The following is a 24,376-nucleotide window of genomic DNA, read 5'->3' on the forward strand; positions in this document are numbered from 1 at the left end:
GGCGTCGGCGGACTATCCCCTTAAAGAGAGAATATTACCTCCCATGATAGCTCGCATTATTGGCACCCACCTTATCATAACATAATGTTTTCTTCTTAAAAAATATATATGTTGGGATATTAATAACTATATGTGATTATCCGGCTACATATGTATTTCCCGATTTATGCAGCCTTGTTCTGTAATAATTTATTATTTCTAAATTAGCACGTTTTCGCTTGCAAAATATCTCGATCGTGTCATTGCTCTATTAAATCAACCATGAGATACAAATTGAGTTGTCTCCATGGCAAAATAGCAAAGAATTAGACGGCTCCCTCGTGAATTCTTCCGTTGAAATGATAGCTTCCAAAAATAATCATTTTATAAAGTATATCAAAATTATATAGATGTTAAATTCAATAACTCACGACTTATATTTACTGCTATTGTAGATAATTTTTTTGTGAGAGTAATATGCAGTGTAAGGGTCTGTTCGGAGCAACTGTACCTTATTTAATAATCAGCTCATAAGCTGATTAAAAATAATCTGTTAATAAGTTCGGTGTGGTAGTTATTACAAATTTTTATTTTTTGGGAAAAGCCAGACCGCAACCAGAAAACCGTCACTACACCTAGACATGTGCGGTGTGAAAACTCATAAGCTGCCAAAACACAGTTTATCCAAACAGATCATGTGTGTTTTCAAAACGTCGTCGCACCAAATAAACTGCCCCAAACAGAATCAAAAGTGATTGTCCAAATCACAAAAAATCTTCTAATAGAATGGCCGTACAGTCTCATGCATCTTTCACATTCTCTAAAATGAGTTGAAGGGTAGGAGCCACGAATGCTTATGCTTATTCTGTGACTGACCGTACAGTCTATTAAATAAAAATATTTAATTTAATTTCTATCATTTATAAGTGCAATTATTGTTATTATAGACTATTCTTGAAAATATTACTCCACTTCTTACCCTTTTGAACCTTGTTATTGAATGGTAGATTTAATTTTCATTATCACTGCCATTAATAGGAATTAATTTGCTGATAATTTAAAATGGAATTCCATTTAAATAAGAAAAATCAAATTTGCTATTTTAATAACATGTTAAAAAATATTAACAATTATATGTACTAATATAGTTTCAGATGTTTTTAGTACACGTAAATGATTTTAAGAAAAAAATTAAATTATAAATTTTACCAATTTCCTTATTAACAATTTATAATAAAAAGGGTCAAAAGAATAAATTTATTATTATAGCTTAATGTATGAATATCATATAAATGAAAATTTATAAATTTATTTTAAAATTATAATAGATAAAATATAAATGAAAAACAATTAGTTTTGTAATAGGCATTTAAATATTATGTATTTTAAATAAAAGACTAATTAAATCATTTAAGATTAAAAAATTTTAAAATATTTTGAAGTATAAGCTAAAATTCTCATCCAAGTTTTTGGATAAAATAGATAAATATTAAAACGAAAAGACAAAAAATTAAAGCAACGTATCAAATTATTAATGCATCATCATTATTGTGTCAAGTTGAACGACGTGATATATAGGTAAAATATAATTATGTATTATGAATATTATTGGATAATAGATACATATCAACTATATATATTGTGGATATGTATCCTTTATCCAATAATATTCATAATGCATAATTTTATATTTGTTATTCACATATATGTATGTATGTATGTGTGTGTGTGTGTATATATGTATGTGTGTGTATATATATGTGTGTGTGTGTGTGTGTATATCTGAAATTTTGAAAAAGATAGAGAACTTCTCCATAGCAATGCAGGGAAATATATAAATCAATGGTGAAAATTAAAATTAAGAATTAAGGGAAGTTTTCATTTATTATAACAGATATCATATTTATCTTCTGATATACTTGTGATTTTGTCTTTTTGGCTTCTATCTAGTTAAATAATAATTAATTAATCAATTTTATTTGTTAATTAATATAATTTATTTAAATAGAAAAAATTCTAATAAACTGTAATTTCAAAAATCATGGATTATGAAATAATATATTTTCATTTAATAACTAATAATGATATAATCCATTGATTAATATTTATCTATTTTATATCATATGACCATAATTGAAATCATAAAATAAAATTAAAATAAAAATAAGGATTCAATATCAGTAATAAAATATTAGTAAAGATTGTCTGCTCGTATTTTCTTGATTATGCCTTTTGAATTCGACATGTCTAATTAAATATTAGTTCATTTCTTACATTTTTATAAATTAATATGATGAATTAAATAGTATAATTATTTTAATATACTCAATATGTAGAAATCATTTATGGTGAATAAATAAATATTTTTTAATAATGTAAATCATTTTTAAGAGAACACATATGGCCTCTTCAAAGTATTGCTAAAAGAAATATATAGATACTAATGGAAAGATGAATTTAAAATTGAAGTATTAACAACTTATTGTTGCCAATATTATGTCTTTTCTTATTCTTACCATTATGTCTCTTTTATTCTATCTAATTAAATATTAGTTGATTAATTAAATTTATTTGTTAAATAATATAGCTTAAATATTATTTTTTGTATAAAATATAATTTTAAAAGTCATAAATTTTGGAATAATAAATAGTCATTTATTAAGTAAAAATAATATAAGTCATTAATTAATATTTATTATATTGATATGATTGTAATCAAAATCAAATTAAAATGAAAAGCTTAGATTTAATATGGGAGAATAATCATAAATCCTTTTTAAAACAACAGTCTGATTGTTTTCTCATATTCTCGTGATCATATTTCAAAGATTTCTTTATAATCAAATAATAGTTCATTAATTAATATTAATTTATCAATTTATATGAAAAATTTAAATAATAAATTTTTTTATCAGCTAAAATTGAAAATGCCTTGTATCATGCAAGAATATATATTCATTCATCAATTAACTATTAATAATGCAATTCAGTAATTAATATATATTTATTATATAATGGAAGATATGATTGAAATCATTAAATCAAATTAAAATGCAAGACTAGGATTCAATATGGGAAGAATCATAATCCACTTTTATAAACATAATAAAATTTATATATTATGTTTTTTTGGTAGTTTAATCAAAATAACATAAATAATGTACAATTAATTGTATGATTTTAATTATTATTATTATTTATTTCTATGCAATATTAATAAACTACTCTTGATTTTAGATAATGTAGCATGCACCAATTACTTATGACTTTATTATACAAAATATTGTTCATTAATAAATTATTATTGGTCACTAGTATTTATGTAAACAAATGTTTATCATAAGCTTATAAATATAAGAATATAGAGTGACCTCTAATTATAAAAGAAGTGATCAATTGTAATTTTCATCACAGCTGGTAATAAGGCCATGACTTGGAGCAGCACTACATACACACACATGTATACTAATTGCTGGAACAAATATTTGATTCCATATTGAAAATACATAAAACCTTATATTTTTACTTAATTGACTATGTGCTACTAAGAATTTGTTTATATTAAAACAACACAATGGAGAAAAAAAGCAAAAAACATGTTAAATGATAACATCCTCCATTGAATGAAGCATTATATATAAATGATACATATTTTCACCATAAATATCTGTCACATGTGTATTACAACATAGAGATGGTTTAGTCACATTAAATGTCGACCATCAGATGATCCAATTAGGAGAGTAGATGTTTTAGATTCGACTTATGCTAAGAAAGACAGAGATAGACCCAGGAAGCCTTGGCTTATTGTATAAAAAATGATCTTAATTTATTAGAACTAAATGAAGATATGACACCAAATAGGATGCAATGGAGAAAAATAATACATGTAGCCAACCCCAAGTAGTGAGATTAAGGCTTCTGTTTTTGTTGTTGTTGTTGTTTTTGTTATTGTTGTTGTATTACCATATAGAGATAATAATATTTATCAGACAAAAATGGTGTTGGAAGAACATTTTAAGAGAGGTTATAGAAGAACTATAAAATTTAGTGACAGAGGACGGTGGAAAATACTATTTCTTATTTCTAAATAAATTTGACCAATTGGTTTCTATTTATAATCTCTGATCTACCAGAGATAACATGCGTAATATTAAAGCATGCATGCAATAATAAACAATGAGAATCAAGTTTTGTCAAGCTATCAAAAGTCTTCATCTACATCTCAAGCTGGCAAGGGTTGGCAATCAAAAGTCATGGTTCATTAAATACGCCTAACATGGATTGGTAGTTGATGGATGAGAGTGCATTAATTCTAATCACAGATTATAATTGTCATCAGCTGCAATTAATTCTCCATTAATAGAAATCATTATAAATATTAGCCCTCGCCATACTCTTAGCTCAAGCCACTTAGCTAAATCTACTTCCCAAGTACCAACATGGGAAAGATTGGCAGTAGTGGAAGTAGAATCTTCTTTTTGTTTGCTCTTTGGGCCTCCCTTTTGTTGGCTTGCTCTGCCAGCAGGAAGCTTTCAGCGGGTAATGGCGGCCTGGAGGAGCAGAAGTGGCCCCATCATGGAGGAGGTGGTGGTGGTGTTGGCGGCGGTTTCGGCGGTGGTGCTGGTGGGGGACTTGGTGGTGGCGGTGGACTTGGAGACGGTGGAGGTGGGGGGCTGGGTGGCGGTGGTGGAGAGGGTGGCGGGCTCGGAGGTGGTGCAGGTGAGGGCGGAGGGCTCGGAGGTGGTGCAGGAGGAGGTTTTGGTGGTGGAGCCGGTGGCGGTGGCGGACTAGGAGGCGGGGATGGAGGTGGATTGGGTGGTGGTGTTGGTGGTGGAGGAGGCCATGGTGGTGGAGCTGGCCGTGGTGGTGGTTTGGGTGGCGGCGGCGGAATCGGGGGCAGTGGCGGTGGATTCGGTGGTGGTGGCGGTGCCGGTGGAGGGTACGGTGGTGGAGCTGGAGGTGGTGCCGGTGGAGGATTCGGTGGCGGTGGTGGGGGTGGTGGGTGGGGCGGGGGGGGGTGAAGGTATGGAGGTGGACTGCCTTAAGAAGATATCTAGTTATGCATGGAGCAAAAATAACTATTAAGTATGTTCTTCCTTATCCTATGTAGGCTGGTTTGCTGAGTAATAACTAATAATTATGCTGAATGATATTGACAATAACTATTATGAACTTGAATTTCTGAATTACAATGATTCTGTTGTGAACTCTTGGCAAGGGAAGCCCAGAATATCTCCATCCTCATATTGTCTCTCAGTGTTATGTGTTTTTGAAAAAGTGGATTTATAATACTAGCATGCTAATGAGTGTATTCGGGGTGTTGAGCTCTAATACATATCTACGGCTGATCACACTTAATATTTTCTCACTAAAGATCAAATGGCTGAATTCAATTTGATTAAATGATATATATATATATATAGCATTTAATATATTCCAATGAATATATAATTTGTTGACAGTTAATTTGGGATTTTCATTGGCACATGCACGAATTGCTGACATATTCATTTTTTTGTTAGTTCGACTCAAATCAACCCAAATCACCACCGTTCTCTTTTACGTAATAGGAAGATTGTTTCAGTTCCTATTTATTTACGTATCCATCATCTCAACTCCAGTTTTTATACATGACGCTTCACACGGATGCATGGAAGAGCTTATTTTACGTTTTTTTAATTAGAATGATGATATTTTTATGAGACATGAAAGATTTTAATGATAAAAATTGTAAAAAAAATAATAATAATAAACATTAGATATGTAGATACATAAGAAATAGTGATATGTATCTACATATTCTTTTTTTAAATGTAATTATACGAAGTACGTTATGCCACATTGTTACTATTTGCATGAGTATTTGAGTTCTACAAATGTGTCATAATACAAGAAATTAAGTTTGATGCTCCATCAACAAAAATTCAACATCCAATATGAATTTTGATGCTTGACATGGATCTCTATGCAATATTTCGATTAAGAGCCATCAAGTGCTCCGATTTTAGCAAACTCACAGTAAAATTAACCAGCTCAACGAGATAGACCGAATGATACAAAAATTTGTCAAATCGAAGTTAAATTAAGCTCAGATCAAGTCATTAAATCACTTATAGAAGTTTTTCAGACATATTTGAAAGGTTAAACAAATTTTGAATCAGGTCAGCTCATAGTTGAATCGAGCGTCTCGACAAGACAAATCCAACGAGCTGAAAATCGCTTAATTTTGACATCGTTATGACACTCAAATGCCCACCGTCTAATCAGTGAAATCTTCAGATAGTCCAATTAAAGAGGTTCATATTCTTTCATTAATTGCAATCAGAACTTTATAAGAAAAATCACGCCCCTCTCATGAAGTTATGAGGGCTTGAAAGTTGAAAAAGGCTAGAAATTAGAGAATGACCTGAAGTCTAACATCACTTCGTCGCCGACCACCGGTTGTAACCCGTCGCCGATCACCACTTTTTGGTAGAGGTGTAAATGAGCCGAGCTTGGGCGAGTCCAAGCTTTGTTCGTGTTCAGCTCATTAAAAAATATCACTATTCGTGTTCGATTCGTTTATATATCGAGCTTAAAAAATCTTTTTTGTGTTTGGCTCGTTTGCTTAAAGAGTCGAGCACAAGCTGTTCACGAACAACCATTCATTTTGATGACCTTAGTCATATAGACTTTGACTATTAGAGGTAAAAGCGATATTTAAATCTTATTGTTTAAATTAAGATATTCATTTAAATATAATTTAGTATGTATTTATTTTATTTTTAATTAATAATTCTAATAGATTATAAATATTTGTAGGTAATTAAGTTATTTAAAAACAATACTCATTAATTATTTTGAGTCAAAACGAGTTGAACATGAATGAGCAAAACTTTGTTTGTGTTTGGCTAGTTTATATTTCAAGCGCAAAAAAAATTGTTTATGTTCTTCTTATTTGCTAGCGAACAAATAGAACAACGAGTTATTTGCGAGCAACGAGCCGTTTTCACAGCCCTACTTGCCAACTACGGTCGATGAGTATTGGCCCCTGCCTACCGTTTACAATAAGTTCATCTCTAGACTACTTTATAGCTCGAATGATTGTGTAATCATTTACCACGTGTGGGATAATGGATAATGTTACTGGAATTGGTCAAATCAAGCTATTAAATCACCATTGGAAGCTTTTCAGGCATATATAGAAGGCCAAACATATTTCAAATATGACGGCTCATAGTCGAATTAAGCCTCTCGACAAGACGAACCCAACGAGCTCATTATCTCTCAATTCTGACATCGTTAAGGTACTCAAATATTGTCTGATTAAATGAATCTTTTTGAGTCGTCCAATCAAAATGATTTATATTTATTCATTTATTACAATTGAGACTCTGTAAATAGAGCAACACCCTGCTAATAGAAAAAATTTTTTGTCTGGACTTCAAAAGTAGCTCTACGTGCGGACTCCCAGTAATATATCATCACGTGTGTTATACCTGACCCACCTAAAAAATATTAAAGTGGACCGCAAACTTTGCAATAACCTAGAAATAACCCACGAATAACTTTTGCGGTGTTATTTCGGGGATAACCCATAAATAACACCACGTAGGTTATTTCGGAGTTATTTTTTTGTTATTTCAGGGATTATTGAAGTGAAATATATGAGTTTCTCTTCAATAACCCATAAATAACCCCGAAATAACCTCTACGTCATTATTTTCGGGTTATTTAGGAGAAACCCGCAAATGTTATTTCAAGGTTATTGAGGTGAAATATATGAGTTTCTTTTCAATGACTCATAAATAACCTCCACAATGTAGCACATATGACAACATATTATTGGAGTCTGCACATAAAACTACGCCCGGAATCTGGACAAAAAATTTTGCCAGCTTAAAGTCTGAATCAAACCAAAACATAGAGAATGAGCTGAAATCAACATAACTTCGCCACCGATCGCCGCCGACCACTAGACGAGGTTCGTCGCCGACCACTAGACGAGGTTCGTCGCCGACCACCACTCGTTGGCTGCCACCGATCACTATCAACAATCACACTCCTCTTATAATAAGTTCATTCGCACACTTACTTTGTAGCTCGAATGATTGTGTAACATTTTCTCACACATGAAACAAGGGACTCTACTTGTAATATTTTATTTGTAGTGGATCTCTTCAGTTTGACAAAACCCTGAGTTCTTTTTCATTTTTAGGTTTTCTACATAAAAAATTTCTGATGTCTGTACTGATTGCTTTCTTTCACATGAGTGTGCATTGAATATCCATACAGCTCTAATATTTTAATCTATTATTTTACCGCCGCAAATTTTCTGACATGCAAAATTATATTTGGTATTAAAACAAATTACTTAAAAGGTATGCAATTGACCACAGATTTGAATCTCCGTAATATTAGTACTAATAAAATTTGAGTGTGGACAACGCCACTTTAGAAATTTAATGACTCATGACTGAGGCTAATCAATTAACTAATCATTTATTTATATATATATATATATATATATATATTTTTTTTTTATGAGCGCTAAGAATTGATACGATTGACCGTTCGTGCTCCAGGAGTTATTTTATAATAGATAAATAATAGAATCGATTATGAGTTTTTGGGGCTGTTGTGAATCACTCTGTTTTATATATATTTTTTTATTTTAATTTTATATTTTTATTTGAAATAAAATATGATCAATATCTTCTAATATTTTAAATTATTTTTTAAAAAATACTCAATAAAATTTTAAACATTTTAAAAATCTGTAAAAATGCACTGATCAAGCATATTTAAAAAATAAAAAACATGAATCAAAATAAAAAAGAACACATGCGCAAGAAGAAGTTGCAACCGTTGTGAAAGGCTCTATGAGATGGAAAAATTATTTCATACGGTCTCCGATCTGCACCGCTCATCACATTCCTTCAATTAAAAAATAAATAAAAATTGGGCCCACAAAAATGTAACTTTTGTTGTTATGAGCAGTGCAGATCAAACACCGTATGTATGAAATAATTTTTCCTGCGAGATGTGAGCGCACTGAGGAGGAAATAACTAATGAGGTTTTAATGTAATTTCAAGTACATTGTAATTAAATATAATATTTCGTGTGAGATGTATAAAAAATATAAGAGTTTAATTTGGAGAGTTATATATTTGATTTTTTTAATGAATTAAATGCTCTTTTAGGTGGATCCATTTTCATTGGCACGTGCAGCAATTGCTAACATATACTTTTTTTGTTTGACTCAAATCATCCCAATCACACGCTTATCTCTTACGTAATAGGAAAATTTACAAATATGTCATACAGTTCTTGTGCATTTACATATCTATCATCTCAACTCCAGTTTTTACACACGACACTTTTAAAAAATTAGAATGATGGACATGAAAGATTTTAATGATAAAAATGATAAAAAAATTAGATTTAAACATTAGATATGTAAATACATAAAAATTAGTGATATGTATCTAAATATTTTTAAAAAAAAATGCAATTATACGAAGTGCATTGCACCAAAATGTTACTATTTGCAAGAGTATTTGAGTTACACAAATGAGTCATAACACAAGAAATTAAGTTTGATGCTCCATTACTAAATTTTCAACACTCAGTATGAATTTCGATGCATGACATGAATCTTTAGGTAATATTTCGATTGAGAGTCATGAAGAGCTCAGATTTTAGCAAACTCACAGTCAAATTGGTCGGTCCGACGAGACAGACCCAATGATATGAAATTTTGTCAAATCCAAGTTAAATGAAGCTCGGTTCAAGCCATTAAATCACTTATAGAAGCTTTTCGAACATATTTGAAAGGTCAAACAAATTCTGAATAAGGCGAGCTCATAGTCGAATCGTGCGTCACGACAAGACAAATCCAACGAGCTTAATATCTCTCAATTTCAACATCGTGATGACACTCAAATGCCCATAAAACATCGCTCAACTAGTGAAATCTCTTCAGTTTGTCCAAACAAAGAGGTACGTCCAATCAAAGAGGTACATATTCTTTTATTAATTGCAACCAAAATTTTATAAGAAGAACCACGCCTCTCTCATGATGGGATGGGAGCTTGAAAGTTAAAGAAGACTAAAGCTTAGAGAATGACCTGAAGTCTAACATCACTTCGTTGTCGATCGCCAGTTGTCACCCGTCGTTGATCACCACATGTTGGTAGGGGTGTAAACGAGCCGAGCTTGGGCGAGTCCAAGCTTTGTTTGTGTTTAGCTCGTTAAAAAAATATCACTATTCATGTTCGGCTTGTTATATATCGAGTTCAAAAAATATGTCTGTGTTCGACTCGTTTGTTTAATGAGCTGAACATGAGCTATTCACGAACAACGAGTCATTTTGATAACCTTAGTCACACATACTTTGATTGTTAGAGGTAAGAGCGAGATTTAAATGTTATTGTTTAAATTAAGATATTCATTTAAATATAATTTAGTATATATTTATTTTATTTTTAATTAATAATTCTAATTGATTATAAATCTTTGTAGGTAATTAAGTTATTTAAAAATAATACTAGTTAATTATTTCAAGCCAAAACGGGTCGAGCATGAATGAAAAAACTTTGTTTGTGTTCGGCTCATTTATATATCGAGCGAAAAAAAATAGTTTGTGTCATGCTTATTTGCTCATCGGACAAATAGAACAACGAGCGATTTTGAAAGCCTTACTTGTCAGCTACGGTCCACCAGTATCAGTCGTCGCCCACTGTTTACAATAAGTTCATCATTGTTTTGACTTTATAGCTCGAAAATTTGTGTAATTATTTCCCACATGTGGGATAATGGACAATGTTACTAAAATTGATCAAATCAAGCAATTAAATCACCATTGGAAGCTTTTCGGGCATATTTGAAAGGTCAAACTGATTTCAAGTATGACGAGCTCATAGTTGAATTGAACTTCTTGACAAAATGAACCCAACAAGCTTGATATCGCTCAATTCTGACATCGTTAATGTATTCAAATATTGTCCGATTAAAGAAATATCTCCGAGTCATTCGATCAGAGTGGTTCATATTTATTCATTTATTGCAATTAAGAATCTGTAAATAGATGCCCACCGCTCTCATAGAAAAAAATTTATATATTGATTCCGAACGTAGCTTTATGTGCGGACTCACAGTAATTTACCGACATGTATGCTATATTGGGGCCACCTAAAAAAATATTAAAGTGAAACCGCAGACTTCGTAATAATTACAAAATAACACAGGAATAACCTCATCGATGTTATTTTGGGGATAAGGTTATTTTTGGGTTATTTCGGGGGTTACCTAACTGAAATATATAAGTTTCTCTTTAATAACACATAAATAAACCCGAAATAACTTCAACAGTGTTATTTCCGGGTTATTGAAGTGGAGCCGCAGAGATTATTTCTGAGTTATTGAAGTGAAATATATTGATTTCTTTTCAATAATCCCGAAATAATATCCGCGATGTAGTACATATGACGACATATTATTGGAGTTCGCACATAGAGCTACGTCCGGAGTCCAGACAGAAAAATTTTCCTCTCTCATGAGGGGAGGAGAGCTTGAAGTCTGAATTAGACCAAAACATAGAAAAAAATTAAAGTCCAACTTAATTTCGTCACCGATCGCTGCCGACCACTAGACCCGGTCGAGCGATTTTGAGGTGTTCACAAACAAAGAGCCATTTTGACAATACTAATCAGTCTCGTAGAATTCTAAGAATTGAGCGAAATTTTATATTAAAATATCATTTAAATATAATTTTATTCTACTTTTAATTAATTATAAATACTATATAATTTAATTATTCGGAGTAAAAAAATCGTGTATGACTATTATTCGCACGAGAACTGTTCACGGAAAATCCAGCAGTTTTGACAGCCCTACACACGCTCTCCACCCGAATATAAACTGCACGCCTCCGAAATTGATGAGTTCGTCATCCTCCTCTTTCCGCAACAAAGGCTTTGTCGTCGTCGTCGTCGTCGTCGTCGTCGTGGGGAGAGGTAACGAATCTCTCACTCTTTAGCTTGCTTTTCTTATTTATCAGGTAGTTAATTCTCTCCTCCAGCCTATTGCCGTTGCTATTCGCTTATTTTAGTCCGGGATTGAAGTGCGGTTTTGCGATTGCATCCAGTTTCTTGAGCTAGCTGCCTAAACTGATGATGATGGTTGTTCTAAGGAGGTTTTTTTTTTCTGACATAGCACCCAATTCTTATGCATTTACATAGCTTACACCCAAACTCTGATTTTTACTGTTAAAGTACCTTTAGCTATGTATGAAAAGGCGGATTTTAGAAATCTACTTTTCAATGAAAGGGGCTTAGGAAGTAAAAATCAAAGTTTGGGTGTGAGATATGTAAATGCATAAGAATTGGGTGCTATGTATGTAAATTTCCTCTTTTATATTCCTTAGGGTTTTTGATAATGAATTCAGGGGTTAATGATGAAATACAAATTGGGTTTGACTGTAGAAATATTGCACGTAATCGATCTCCAATTCCTTGCTTTATAGGAAATAGGGTTTCAACTCGAGATGCTGTATAAATACTGCAGGGATTCTATCTCCGATTCTTTTCTTGTAGTACAGAGAGAGAAGGCTGATTCATCTCGGTTCGTTTGTGTGGATCTGTACAAATTTGTGATAAGCAGAGACAGAGTGAAAGGGGTGTTGGGCATGAAAGTTAACCCAAAAATAGGTGAGATTAGAGAATGTTCAGACAGGATTTAGAGCAAGGTTGTTGTGAGAAAAATGAGAAAGAGATTAAGACAGAATAATTAAAATTAGTTTCTTTCAATGCTAAGGTTATTCTTGGTTCAATGTGGGAGTTATCAAATTTGAATTTGATAAGCCCTTTTCAAGTAGGATTTTGGGAGTTCCAATGGTTTAAATCTTGAGAAGCATCTGGCTGACCAAATTTTCTTTGGCTGCTTAGTTGTTGGTTGCAGCTGATGAAGTGTTTGGCAGGCTCTATTTTTAATCCCAACTTTTTTTTTGCACAACGGGTTACTAGATAGCCCTTAAATCTAATCCAAAGTCTTACCTCCTTTTATATAGAAGGGATCATGGTTTTAACAAGTAAACTTCAGATGAAATTATTTAATGTACTTTGAATTTAGCTTTGAACATAATTGGTTCTAAAGCTTTGTCCAATATATAGCCTTGCTATGGGAAATCTTTGTTACATTACATGAGATGGAGATTCTTTTTGTCAATAGTTTGGTTGCAATTCCGTGGAAGGCATTTATTGTGAAATTATGTCCAATGGAGGGGTTAGATTTACATTGCAATGAATCTTTTTGTTTTTGATGAATGTTTTTGCCTCTAAATATGTATAGGTGGTGATTGTTCCACTTCTAATGCAGGATGACACAAGTCTTGGTTTTCTATTGCAATTTATAGTTTGCATGTGTTCATACTCCCCTTCAAGTGAATGAATGTCTATTATCTATTGTAAACTTACTCAAATAATTTATAAAACTTGCCTTGGTAATCCTTTGGTGAGTGTGCGCGCAAGTCGTTCACCTGTGATAGTGAACATATAACAAATTAGATTTTTATCTAACATCTCCTTTATAAAGTGTATATCAACTTTAAGAAGCTTAGTATGATTATGTTGCATGGGATGATGTATAAGATTGTTGGCTTACTCACTTTCATGATAGAGCCCTATGGGCATTCCATTTGAATTTTAAATATTGCAATTAGCAGATTCTCATTGCCATAGATTTAAATTTGGCTTCTGCATTAGATCTCACCATTACATTTTATTTACGAAATTACTTTAAAAATGTGCATTATGCTGAAGTTAACTTTTAATTATCAACCCTAGAAGCTATATAACATATATATATGTATGCTTTAATAGTCAAATCTTCTCTTTTTTAAATATAATTTCTTACTCGGGATTATTTTCAAATATTATAAAATTTGGTACACTATGACGTGTTTAAAATTGCATATGAAATGAGTTACTGCATCAACACTATAGGTAATGTCAAATCTTGTAAGGGTAAGTCTTCCCACTAGTGATCGGAAGTTTTTTATACTGTGTTTTGTGGAGCATTTTCAAATTTATGATTAAATTATACAGTGCTCTCGACAGACTTTTATTTCAACTTATCCATCTATTTAAATAGATTTATTAATATATTTTTTTTTTTGTGATATGGAATGAAAATTTTAAGTCTAGAGTATGCTTCAATGCTAAGAAAGTACTTCAACTCACCTATGCCATGTCTTCTTAAAGCAGCTTTTTCTTTACAGTCTCTATTTATTCTAATTTACTATTTATTTTGATGATGTTGTTAGCATAAATTAGTAGTTCAAAGAGTTTCCTTTCACCTAACATTGTGTGTTTCACAAAAAATGTATGGTTTTGATTTTATTTGTATGTCATACTGATCATTACTTTGAGCTTTTTGTTTAAATTCTCCATTCATTTCTAGTCACCATTTTTTTTTTGATGATGTTGTTAGCATTAATTAGTATTATAAAGAGTTTCCTTTCACCTGACATTGTGCGCTACACAAAAAAAATGAATGATTTTGTTTTTATTTATATATTATATTGAGCATTATTTTGGCGAACCTTCCAATCAATGCTTTTAAAGATTTGCTTTAATGCATATAACTCCTTTCTAAATATACACTTCTTTAACTTTTGTATTTGAGCAAACTTTTGGTAGGAAGTGTTATATGTACTTCCTCCAGGTCATCATATGAGAAGAAATTCTTTTCATCAATTTCATTTGTCATTCATTCCCGATTAACTATTAATGGTAAGAGATTTTTGAATTTAATTATTTTAACAATTGAAGTAAATATTTTAAGATAATCTAGCCCATATATTTGAACACAGCCTTTGGCCATTTGTTTGGCTTTATAACTTTCAAGTGAACAATCAAATTTATATTTTATGTAAAGACTCATCTCTATTCTACTATTATTTATATTTTGGTAAATTTTTCAATTCCCCCCACTCCCTCTCTTTTTTTAAAGGGCTTTCATTTCTTTTTGCGGCATTATTCTAGCTCACATTATTTAAAACTTCATGCAATATAAGGACTCATCGAACATGACTTTTTTGTTTCTAGGATAAGTATATGAGTTAAGTCATATGGTATGTAGCTTATAAATCAATGATCTAGGAGCTAAAAATTGAAATTTGTGAGACTTTAAAAGCATAAAAATATTTGTTAATAAACATATAGTGCTGTAAAACAAGTGCCAATTATTGATATTATTTAGGTGCTCTTAGCAAACTTTTCGATCTTTATATGCCTTATAAATGGCCTATTAGTTTATTTTTTTTTTTCCTTTGAGATCTTTTGAAGCAACCTGAAGCAACCATGACCGCATTAGATAGCTCTTCATTTACTCAATATGTTGAATGGATATTTTGCAACTCTCTCTTTGGATATAGATTGCTTCTCTCAATTTCTAGAAGAACTCAAAACCAAGGTTCTGCAGGTATTGTTTTTGTTTTCCATTGATTCTATTTACAGGAAAAAAATATAAAAAATAAATACAATAATGCAGCAATGAATGTTGCAACAATTTGAATAATTTGCGGCAATGCGACCGTGCAAGCTAAAACAATGGGAAATATTAATGGTAATGCACCGATGAAGGATGTAGCTATAGAAAAAGCGGATAAAATGAAGATTGCATAATAGTGGAAGCCGCATTAATGGAAATACATGCAAGAAAAAAAGCTTTTGATACCATGACAAGAATTGTAGAGAGCTTGTCGAGCAATTCATTCCAATATTTTTGAGGTATTTATGGAATCTTACATGGCTTCTAATAAGAAACATATGAAATCAGAAAATAATAATTATAAAATAATTGCAATTGTACCATAGCTTGGTGAGATGGCATTAGACAAGCTAGTTGGGCGAACATCGAGGAGGCTAAATTCATGGGCTGCAAGCATTAACTGTAGGAGAAATCCATGGGTTGGATGGTGGGTCCATTTGGCAGACATTAAGGAGGCAAAATTTATGGCTACCAAAAATGTACAAGTCAAATGAATTATTTTTGTAGTCAGTGACATGCGTTCCCAAGCTCAATACAAACTATATGAAGACCATTTATTTGGTTTATATCTATTTTCATTAATTGCCTTAGCACAAAAATAAAATCCATATTTAATCTTCTTATTATAGAATTAGCTTGATTTTCGCTACTCATACAATCTTTCTAAGCTTGTGTTCTAATATTTTCCTCTTTATTTCATTGAATGACTGATTAAAGTCTCATATCATTATGAAAATATTGAACATCTTCTTTGTGCTTGAATTATATTATGAAAATATTTCTTCTATAATCATTTGATATATTATTTTTGTCTTTAATATTTCATTTTAAAAACTTGTTAACCAAACCACTTTAATATCAGTTGTAGCCCTTCAAATCTCAATTGTAGTTTATTTGAATTGAATGAATTCTTTATGCATCTATTGGTGTGCCAATTTATTCTTTTTTTTGGTATCATTCTAGAATAAAGCTTGTTATTTCTATTCAGAATTATCTTAGAAAACCCTTAAAAACTCTCATTTAATAGTTTCTCAGAGTAATATTTTCATTTTTGCTGTATTCTTTCCCTCTAGTTTTTATTTAGAGCTGAGAATTTATAATCATCACTTTATGTTTCTGAATCGATCAAAAGTCTAGACCCTTTTTCTCTTAGTTAGATCAAAATTTCTTTTGATTTGTCCATGATCGTTTTTGTGCTGCTTTTAATTTTCATATGATCTTTATAAGCATATATTTTTTTTAAGATTATATTTTATTACTCCGCACATCATCATAAAGTTTTTTTTTTTTTTTTGCTTTTGAAATGATAAAAATGCCATCTCCACGCTAGGTTTGGCTAAATTATAAAATTTTGATACGCTGTCTGAATAACCTCAAATATAACTTCTGCTCACCTTTATAGTTTTACCATATTATCCTAACGCATTTATTATTCTCCTTTGATATGTTTTTTGTCCTTCTTATCCTAGCTCTTAACAACTTAAAATTTTAATTTGACTTCTCTTTTATTCTATTATTCACACACACACACACACACACACACACACACACATATATATATATATATATAGATGTTATTTGATTGTTTCTGCAATGTTTTTGTAAGGTCATTTTATCATGCTAATCCTGCTAGTATCTATATTTAATATCCTTTCATAATTATCCTCTTTTTGTTATATACATTGTAATAGTACTTCGTTTATCTCTTATCAAAATTGATCAAATCATTGATCTTTGCATTGAACTTGTGTCTTTTTCTATTTGTGATTCTCATGCTTCTAGTTTTCCTGATTCCTTGATGAAGAAAAGTAACGCAATTCTGTAAGTTAATGAAGCATAATAAGCCTACTTATCCATATGGATTTCCAAGAATATTGGAAAGCAAACTTCTGCATTATATTGGAAATTAATCTTCAACCTACTTATTTAAAAGTAGAAAATCACTTATTATGACAACTGGCTCACAAGGTTTTACCAATGCATTTTATTTAGTTGCAGAAGGAGCTGATCATGCTCTATGCTCGTTTGTGTCTTTTACATCATATTAGTAAACTGTTGTTGGCTTAGCAAATTTTGGCTACATGTTTAGATCTCGCTCAATTTTATCTGCTACACTGGAACGTAAAGATTTATTTCCACTTAAGTTGTTTGGGTTGTCCCCTTGAAATCTTAGGAGAAGTACTCCTTTATCTGATGAACTTCTTGGGAAATATAATTTGAGCAAGCTTTCTTAAATCTATTGCTGGATAAATGACTGCAATTATAGGATCCTCATTGATGTTTGCTGTTATCGTGAGCTCAGCAAAGGCTTATGATAATGATTGGCAACCATTCCAAGTAATACAAGACAATGAGATGTTTTATAGATATGATTGATGTTTCTAACTTATAGTAAACTACTGCTATTATTTATTTATTTTTTTACAGCTTCCATTTTCACTTTTTTCTTTTGTGGTTGCAAGAACAGAATTTTTCAGGCTATGCCCTCAATGGTGTCATTTCTGTACATGTGAATTTTGCCCACCATCACCGCAAGAATGCTGAAAAGCTTGTCTGATATTATGCATGAAGATGATTTTATGGATGAGCATTTCATAGCAAAGAGGATCAAAGTTACTGATGTGGCTGCTGGTAATTTGGAAAAAGAAAAGAAGGGAGAGAAAAATCTGAATATCCATGCAGTAGATGGAAGTGTGAGTAAGCCTACCTTATCAATTGGCCAAACTGGAAGAAGTGATGGCGAAAAACCATATGGAGGCAATGACAAACAGATGCCTGATTCTAAAAAGACATCACAAGATGCAATATCATGCAGTTCCAAAGAAGTTCATGGCCAATTTGTTGACAATTTATGCAAGATAGATGCTGCTGCGGCAGAAGACAAGGGATCCAGGCATGCAATGGAGGATGCTTGGGTTGTTCTTCCTGATGCAAGCTTTGAATATCCTGGGAGATTGAGGTTTTCCGTCTTATTTACGTTACAATTATGCAAACATTTTTCTTTAAAGACAATTTTCAAAATTAGCCACTATTTTACCCCTTCAGTTAGGTAGGTAGTTTAGCACATACCAAAGAGCTTTCATGTTTGTACCTACTTATGAAGCAACCATATGTAGCTAACTAAGTCTAACTACTGTTTTAGCAAAATGTATTGTTGTTGTACCAATCTGAATAGCTATAAGCAAACATTGCATATGGTTCTTGGGTTCTTCCAACATGTACCATAATGTATTATTTTCATTATCCTAATTGAAGAACCATGATTTTAGTCATCTTTATTCTGTGACTTCTTCTTCTTCTATTAGACTTTAAATTTTTTTTTTCTACATTCGCATGTTTAGCTTGAATGTCAAAGGTCACTAAAAAATCGGACCAGCATTTGGTTTGAATCAAGTTTAAATTGAAGTCGATAGGCCTTCTAACAATAATTGGCCAACTCCAACTTGGAGCAAAATTATATAGCGTTGAGTTTAGATCAAATAAAACTAGCTTGAGTGTGGATTGTAATGCATATGCACACATGTCTGAATGCATATACATATTTTTTTGTATTTATTTGGACTTGTATTAATGTGTTTACATGCATCTATGCGTTGACATGTATGAATCTATATATATATGAGTAAGAGTAATGTCGAAACAAAAAATTATGTTATGAGACTGATAATTGGTTGAAATAGGGTTTGTTTTTAGTTCACATTAAAGTTAACACACCATTCTTGCTCGACTCAAAATTGGATTAAGCTATTCTATGACATGAATTAACTCTTCTCGAGATTGGATAGTGCAATCTGGAACTAGGCTCAAGGTCAAATCATTCAACTTTTCTTGTTTTTATTGGATGGGTATATAAATTTTAGAAGATATTTATATTTTTTTAACTACTAAGGCTCTCTTTGCTAAATTTAAGAAGTAAAACATTATAAATTTTACATATTGCTACCTCAATTGTCTGGGGTCCTTTTGTAAGTCCTTGTATTTTGCCTGATAAAAGCATCAGTAATTCTTTATTACCTTGAATGGGCTGTCCGATCTACCATCTGCCCTCACCCGTTGATCTTCACTTGACTTTACAGGAAAGTGTATTGGTTTTCAAATTTGCTTCATGACTTCCATGGCAAAAGCTTTTTGCTGGTGCGTCCCCTTGCATTTCTTCCCAACTGTCATAGATCTTTGTGACCATTTTGTTGCTACTGTGGCTCTCTAAGATGTGGCTAATCAATTGACTGATTTGCGCCTAAGATGATTTCTTACAAAGATTTAGAAATGCGCCATCAAAAAATTTCTTATGTCAGGGCATTATAACTTCTATTAGCTGTTATTGTAACAATCGACTGATTTGCCAATAAATTTTATGCTTAAAATATTTCTTCTGTTGAGCTTTATTTGAAAAACAGTACTGACCGGATATAATGGTAAAGTTTCTTGTAGTTTCTAAGTTATGTTTTGTTTGTTCCTGTTGGGACTATTTAGGAAGATTTTATTTTTAGCATTATTTATTCTTTTTCTTTATTAGAGCTAAGTTTTATTGGTATGTTATAGTTCATGTTTTTTTTTTCTTTTTCATAGGGAGTTATGGCTGATTTATGATTTTCGTAATGTGGGAGTCATCTCCTCTATTTATCTTGTAATCGTTTCCTATGAAGTTGAAGAAAAAGAAGTATCTTTTCCCCTCCTAAAATCACATGGTATCAAAACCCTACCCTAAAAGATCATTGGGAAGGAGACAACCAGATCGCGTCACTTAGAGGAAGGCATCGATCAACGACGATCGTGTAGCGTATTCTCCTCCACCTGTGTATTTATCACGATCTCGTCGTGATTAGAGCTAGTTGCAAAGCGATCCAACCACAATTAAAATTTTCGGCTAAGCAATTCAGTCGCGATTAAAGCTAGCTACAAAGATTGGGATCGCGTATAGATGCAAGGTCGTAATTTTGTCTTGACTGGGAAGACAATGACAAGATCACGAGGTACAAACGTGTGCAGCGAAGTGAACAGACCGCAGAGTCCAGGAGTTCCGCACCGTTTTTGATTAAAAACAACGATCGGGATCTCATCATAAGGGATTTTTGCACTGCTTGCGAAAGAAAGTGAATCAATTGCGTCATATAAGAGTTCTGCGTCATTCTTGGTCACCACATAAAGGAGTTTCACACAATTCTTGATCAATTTTTTCATCTTCTGAGGATAACGCACAAATTAGCAATGTTGATGGGAGTTCACATAAATTCTACCACATCGATCGTTTTCCGTAATTCCTAAACCATCGTACCTTACTCGACAACTCTCTTGATGAGTATATCGGTTAAATATTCTCCTCAGAAATTACTATCTCATCTCATATTTATAAAACTTAATTGACACAATTATCTCGAGTAAGAACAATCTATAAAAATGGAGGTTGATGGGAGAGGCAAAATTGGGGATTTAACTGCAGAAATCCCAAAACCTATTACTGATGATCGGAATCTAAGAAAATGGCAATCCAAAAATTCTTTGGTAACAACATGGCTTATCAATTCTATGAAAATTTTCATAGGAAAGCCGTATCTATTCCTTCTCACTGCTTGAGTTAAGACTTGGAGAATTCTTCGCAATTTTTTTTGTTGGAAACTGAAATTTGAAAATCTAAGAAAAATTACTGTGATGGTACAATGTATTACAATCAGTCAGTAAAATCATGGCAGAAGCTCGTTCAATATTATGATATTGTTTGGGGGTATTCAAATGACCATGCTCGTCATAAGAAAAGAGAGGAAAATGATTGGTCTACATGTTCTAAGTTGGCCTTAATTGGAATTGAGATAAAGTTCGAGGTCAAATCCATTGTAGGAAACCTCTATCCTTAATTCTAGAAGTCTTTTCTGAAGTTAGACATGAATAGTATAGAAAAAAAATATTTTGTACAACACCGATTCATGTGGTAACACTGAATAGGAGAACTCGATTTTTTTCTCAAAAATAGTTGATAATGACAAAGAAGAGCAAAAAAATTATGGTGCAAGTATTGCAAAATATCATTGCACATGAAAGAGACATGTTGGAAACTTCATAGAAAATCAACAAATCGGAAATCAAAATCCAATCATAAAGGTATAACTTATTAAGCTACTGCTGAAGAAATTCAGGAGCAGTCTGCTAACTCGAATGCAATCCCTTTTATTAGGGAGCAATCGGTGTAATTGTAAAGATTATTTCAATACAAAATTATTCCCGACTTCATATTGCTCTTTAGTACAGAAGGATAACTCTCTAACCACTACTTTGCTAAGTGTTATTCGTAATTGTCCTCATTCTTGACTAATTTACTAGTGCAACTGATTATATGACGGGTTATTCTAATTTTTTTTTTCTTCTATAAATCTTGTGTAGGTAATAAAAATGTCAAATTGTCGATAGTTCCCTCTTGGTAATTATTGAAAAAGGAAATGTCAAACTCTACTCATTGTTAACCCTTTGCGCTGTCATTAATGTTCTTAATCTACGTGTATTATGTTCATTTGTAAAATTACTATTGTGTATCAATGCCAAATTAACTTCTATTCTTCTTACTGTGAGTTTCAGGAATTGATCACTGGGTGGATGTTTGACAGTTGTAAGAAAAAATGGACTATTATTTTGAAGATGGACTTGACTTCAATAAACAATGTCAAAATACTAATTTAAAATCTATTTATGTTTCTAAAAATAATGAAATTATATGTTAGGTCATCCTAGTTTTTATTATTTAAAGTAATTATTTCTCAAATTATTTCAGAATAAAAATATGTTGTTTCAATGTGAAGTGTGTTGGTTTGTTAAACATCACCGTGCATCATTTTCTTTGCAAATATACAAATCCACTACACCATTTTACTTTGATTCATAACGATATAAATGATCCTTATAAAACTCTTACATGTTTTGGGAAAAAAAATAGTTTGTGACCTTCACTGATGATTACACTAAGTTAGGTTAAGTTATTTAATAAAATAAAATTTGAAGCAGAAATAATTTTAAAATTTTTTAGCACGAGGTACAAACCCAATTTCAAACAACCATGCAAATATTACAGAGTGATAATAACCTAGAGTATTTCAAAAACACTTTGGATCAATTTTTCTTAAAAAAGAAATAATTCATCAAAGCTCTTGTGTCGATATTCTACAATAAAGTGGGTTAGTTGAAACGAAAAACAAGTACTTATTGGAGTAAGCTCAGGCTTTGTAGTACCAATCAGTTGCCTAAATATCTTTGTGGTGAAGCCGTTCTCACTATACATTATTCATAAATAGAACACCCAATACAGGTTTAAACTTCGAAACAACTTTTGATGTTTTTCAATTTTTTTTTTCCAAAAATTGGCTCTCATCTTCCCTAATTCTAAAGATATTTGGTGTACTGCTTTTCATATCCATAGTCCAAAAAAATTGAACCATGAGCAAAAAAATATATGTTTGTTTGTTATGCTCCTAAATAAAAAGGGTATAAAGTTTTTTATCCTAATTTTTAAAAAATATTTGATGCTATAGATGTCATCTTTTTTTAATTATAGATATTTTTTTCACCTCATCTTCAAGGGAAAGATTAAAACAATGATGTGTCTATTCAATTTTAGTATTTTCTTCAGATTGAAGACTCACAAAATAGTGTATTTCCAATCTTGATTGATCAATCTAAAAACCCAAGTGATATTAAAAGAGAGTACGTCAAATCTTTAAGTTATTGAAATTCCTGCAATGTTATCTCATGATGCTCATAACAACAAAGAAAAATGAAAAAGAATAATGGCAGTGTTATCGTTTGATTTTGTATACTCGCAATAGAGGACAACTCAAAAGAAAAGGTCTACGAATCCTTTGCATTGCTCATAATTCACAAACCTATGTAATGTCCTCACTAATCCTTGAGCTCTTTATCATTCCACTTCATCTTCAAACTCCGAGTTTTCTAGTCCTGAGGCTGAGCGTAGTTTGAATCCTGAGTTTAATGTGTCTAGACTTCCCATTGTGGAAATGACTTACACCCAATATCCATTGTCCTATTATGTATCATATGAAATCCTCTCAACCAATTTTTATGCTTTTACCCCACGATTATTCATATATGGAGTTTCCGAGAACTGTGTAGAATGCTTTAAAAGTCTCCAGTGGAAGGACACTATTTTTGAGGAGATGAAAGCTCTTGAAAAAATTGAGATGTGAAAAGTGGTTGATCTATATCTAGAGGAAAGATAACTGACGGATGAAATGGGTGTTTAAAATCAGGTACATTCTATGGCTCTTTAGAACAACACAAGTTTAGACTAGCTGCTATGAGAATTACTCGGTTCTATGGGATTTATTATTTAGAGGCATTCACTCTAGTTGCAAAACTTAACTTTATAAGGCTACTTCTGTCACTTGCAGTTAATCTTGATTGACCTCTATAATAGTTGAATGTAAATAACGCTTTTCTCAACGCGGACTTATATGAAGAAGTGTCTTTGAATGCTCTTATGGAATTTAATGGAAAGTTTGACACAAAATTGTGTACAACAGTCACCAAGAGCATGGTTTGAGAAGTTTACATTGTTTGTTAAAAGTCAGGAGTATACTCAAGGGCAATGATGTTATATAATATTATTTAGGCATTCAAATGATGGGAAGATAATCATATTGATTATGTATGTGAACGATATAATTCTCATGGAAGATGATATAGATAAAATGAATAAGCTTAAGGCTCCCATTTCATCAGTTTTTGAGACCAAGGACTTGGGATCCTTTAGTTATTTCATTGACATGGAGGTTGATAGATCAAAGAAAAGGTTTGTTATTTTCCAACTGAAGTATTTTCTTGACTTTCTAAAGGAAATTGGATGAGTGGTTGTAGGCTTGA

General features: G+C 31.8%; 3 protein-coding genes across 4 annotated transcripts in view; all 3 read left to right on the plus strand.

The window, feature by feature from the left end:
- The window catches only part of LOC110022730 (glycine-rich protein 5-like), a 1,535-nt gene extending 598 nt beyond the window's left edge, over window positions 1-937 (plus strand). The window contains exon 2 of the mRNA XM_020721804.1: window positions 927-937. Coding sequence (XP_020577463.1) covers window positions 927-937 — 11 coding nt within the window. The remainder of the gene's footprint in view (window positions 1-926) is intronic.
- Window positions 938-4,385: 3,448 nt separating this feature from the next.
- LOC110022731 (glycine-rich protein 5-like) lies at window positions 4,386-5,003 on the plus strand. Its single transcript, XM_020721805.1, has one exon. The coding sequence runs from the start codon at window positions 4,422-4,424 to the stop codon at window positions 5,001-5,003; it is 582 nt and encodes a 193-aa protein (XP_020577464.1). The 5' UTR covers window positions 4,386-4,421.
- Window positions 5,004-11,814: 6,811 nt separating this feature from the next.
- Window positions 11,815-24,376, plus strand: part of LOC110022691 (probable protein phosphatase 2C 67) — a 33,851-nt gene continuing 21,289 nt past the window's right edge. Inside the window, exons 1-2 of one of the 2 annotated variants that reach the window (XM_020721767.1) lie at window positions 11,815-11,979; window positions 17,982-18,473. In XM_020721767.1, the coding sequence (XP_020577426.1) occupies window positions 18,052-18,473 (422 nt within the window). In that variant the 5' untranslated portion in view covers window positions 11,815-11,979; window positions 17,982-18,051. Of the gene's footprint in view, window positions 11,980-17,662; window positions 17,852-17,981; window positions 18,474-24,376 lie in introns of those variants that run through there. The other variant, XM_020721768.1, reaches the window with a different exon arrangement.

Source organism: Phalaenopsis equestris, unplaced genomic scaffold, assembly GCF_001263595.1.
Source record: "Phalaenopsis equestris unplaced genomic scaffold, ASM126359v1 Scaffold000202, whole genome shotgun sequence".
Taxonomy (NCBI): Eukaryota; Viridiplantae; Streptophyta; class Magnoliopsida; order Asparagales; family Orchidaceae; genus Phalaenopsis; species Phalaenopsis equestris.